The 1,418-nt window shown below is 46.1% G+C and overlaps 1 protein-coding gene across 1 annotated transcript; it reads left to right on the forward strand.

The window, feature by feature from the left end:
• The first annotated feature begins 6 nt into the window (after positions 1 to 6).
• Positions 7 to 1,409, forward strand: LOC108356871 (uncharacterized). Its single transcript, XM_017607973.1, has 2 exons — positions 7 to 104; positions 162 to 1,409. The coding sequence occupies exon 2, from the start codon at positions 276 to 278 to the stop codon at positions 1,374 to 1,376; it is 1,101 nt and encodes a 366-aa protein (XP_017463462.1). The 5' UTR covers positions 7 to 104; positions 162 to 275; the 3' UTR covers positions 1,377 to 1,409.
• Positions 1,410 to 1,418: the final 9 nt, after the last annotated feature.

The following is a 1,418-nucleotide window of genomic DNA, read 5'->3' on the forward strand; positions in this document are numbered from 1 at the left end:
GGCAACAAGCTCCAAAACTATCATCATTTGTGGTGCGACGGAAGTCCTCAAGTGATATTATTGCCACTCGGTTGGAAGATTTAGTGCGTCAGTTCTGGGAAATCNCCAGTGATATTATTTCCACTCGGTTGGAAGATTTAGTGCGTCAGTTCTGGGAAATAGAGCACAACTTCGAGCCGATCTCTAAGGCCTCCCAAGAAGATATCGACTGCGAAGCCCACTTCCGGGAAAATTATTTGCGATTGTCATCAGGCGAATACTCAGTTCGTCTTCCCATGAAGCGTGGTGTGGAGGCCCTTGGAGACTCCTATTTGCAAGCTCGTCAACGCTTCGAAAGTCTTGAACGAAAATTCGCTCGTAACCCTGTGCTTAAAACAGAATATAGTAAGTCCATAAAGGAATATCTGGACCTTAATCACATGTCGCTAGTTACCAATGAGGTTTTTCAACAATGCAAGTATTTTCTGCCGCATCATTGCGTCATCAAGGATGACAGTAGCACAACAAAGCTGAGAGTGGTTTTTGATGGCTCTGCATCCACTACTTCGGGCTTTTCGCTGAACGACCTACTCATGGCAGGCCCAACTATTCAGCCGAAACTTTTTAATATCCTTATTAGATTTCGTACTTTTCCCATAGCACTTACTGGGGACATCTGTAAGATGTATAGGTGTGTTCGCGTCACCCCACCAGATAGCATGCTCCAATGCATATTGTGGCGTGAATCTCCTCAGGAAAACTTTGCCATCTATAAGTTAGACACGCTGACTTATGGAACTAAGCCTGCGTCATTTCTGGCCATACGTGCCATGCACCAACTCGCAGCTGACGAATCCTCGACTTATCCCATTGGTGCAGAAATAGTGCGTCGAGACTTCTACGTAGATGACTTGATATCTGGAGGCGATTCGATGGAAGAAGTACTGAATATCAAGCTACAAACAACTAGCCTCCTTGCTCGAGGAAACTTTAAGTTACGCAAGTGGTGCTCTAATAGTCCAGATATCCTTCGTGATATACCTGACGTAGACAAGGAACGTTTCCTTAAGTTTGACGATGGCAGTGACATCACCAAAGCTCTGGGACTAGTTTGGGATCCGGTCAAGGACAAGCTGCTATTTTCGTTTGTGCCACAACGAGAACTCGGTAAAAACTCAAAACGCTCTGCGTTGTCTACTCTAGCTCGCTGTTACGATCCCCTTGGACTAATGGGCCCTACGCTGACCAAGGCGAAGATTCTTTTGCAACGCATGTGGAGAGACAAGCTTGAGTGCGATGAGAGTATACCGCAATCGTTAAACACCGCCTGGTCTGCCTTTTGCAGCGAGTTTGCAGACATACAGCATCTATCATTTCCTCGTTACGTCTTGCCTTGAAGCTTATGGGGCTTGCGTTTATACGCGTTCAGCCAAGGATAG

Source organism: Rhagoletis zephyria, unplaced genomic scaffold (genome assembly GCF_001687245.7).
Source record: "Rhagoletis zephyria isolate East Lansing unplaced genomic scaffold, Rhagoletis_zephyria_1.1 Rzeph_scaffold_66708, whole genome shotgun sequence".
NCBI classification, from domain to species: Eukaryota; Metazoa; Arthropoda; class Insecta; order Diptera; family Tephritidae; genus Rhagoletis; species Rhagoletis zephyria.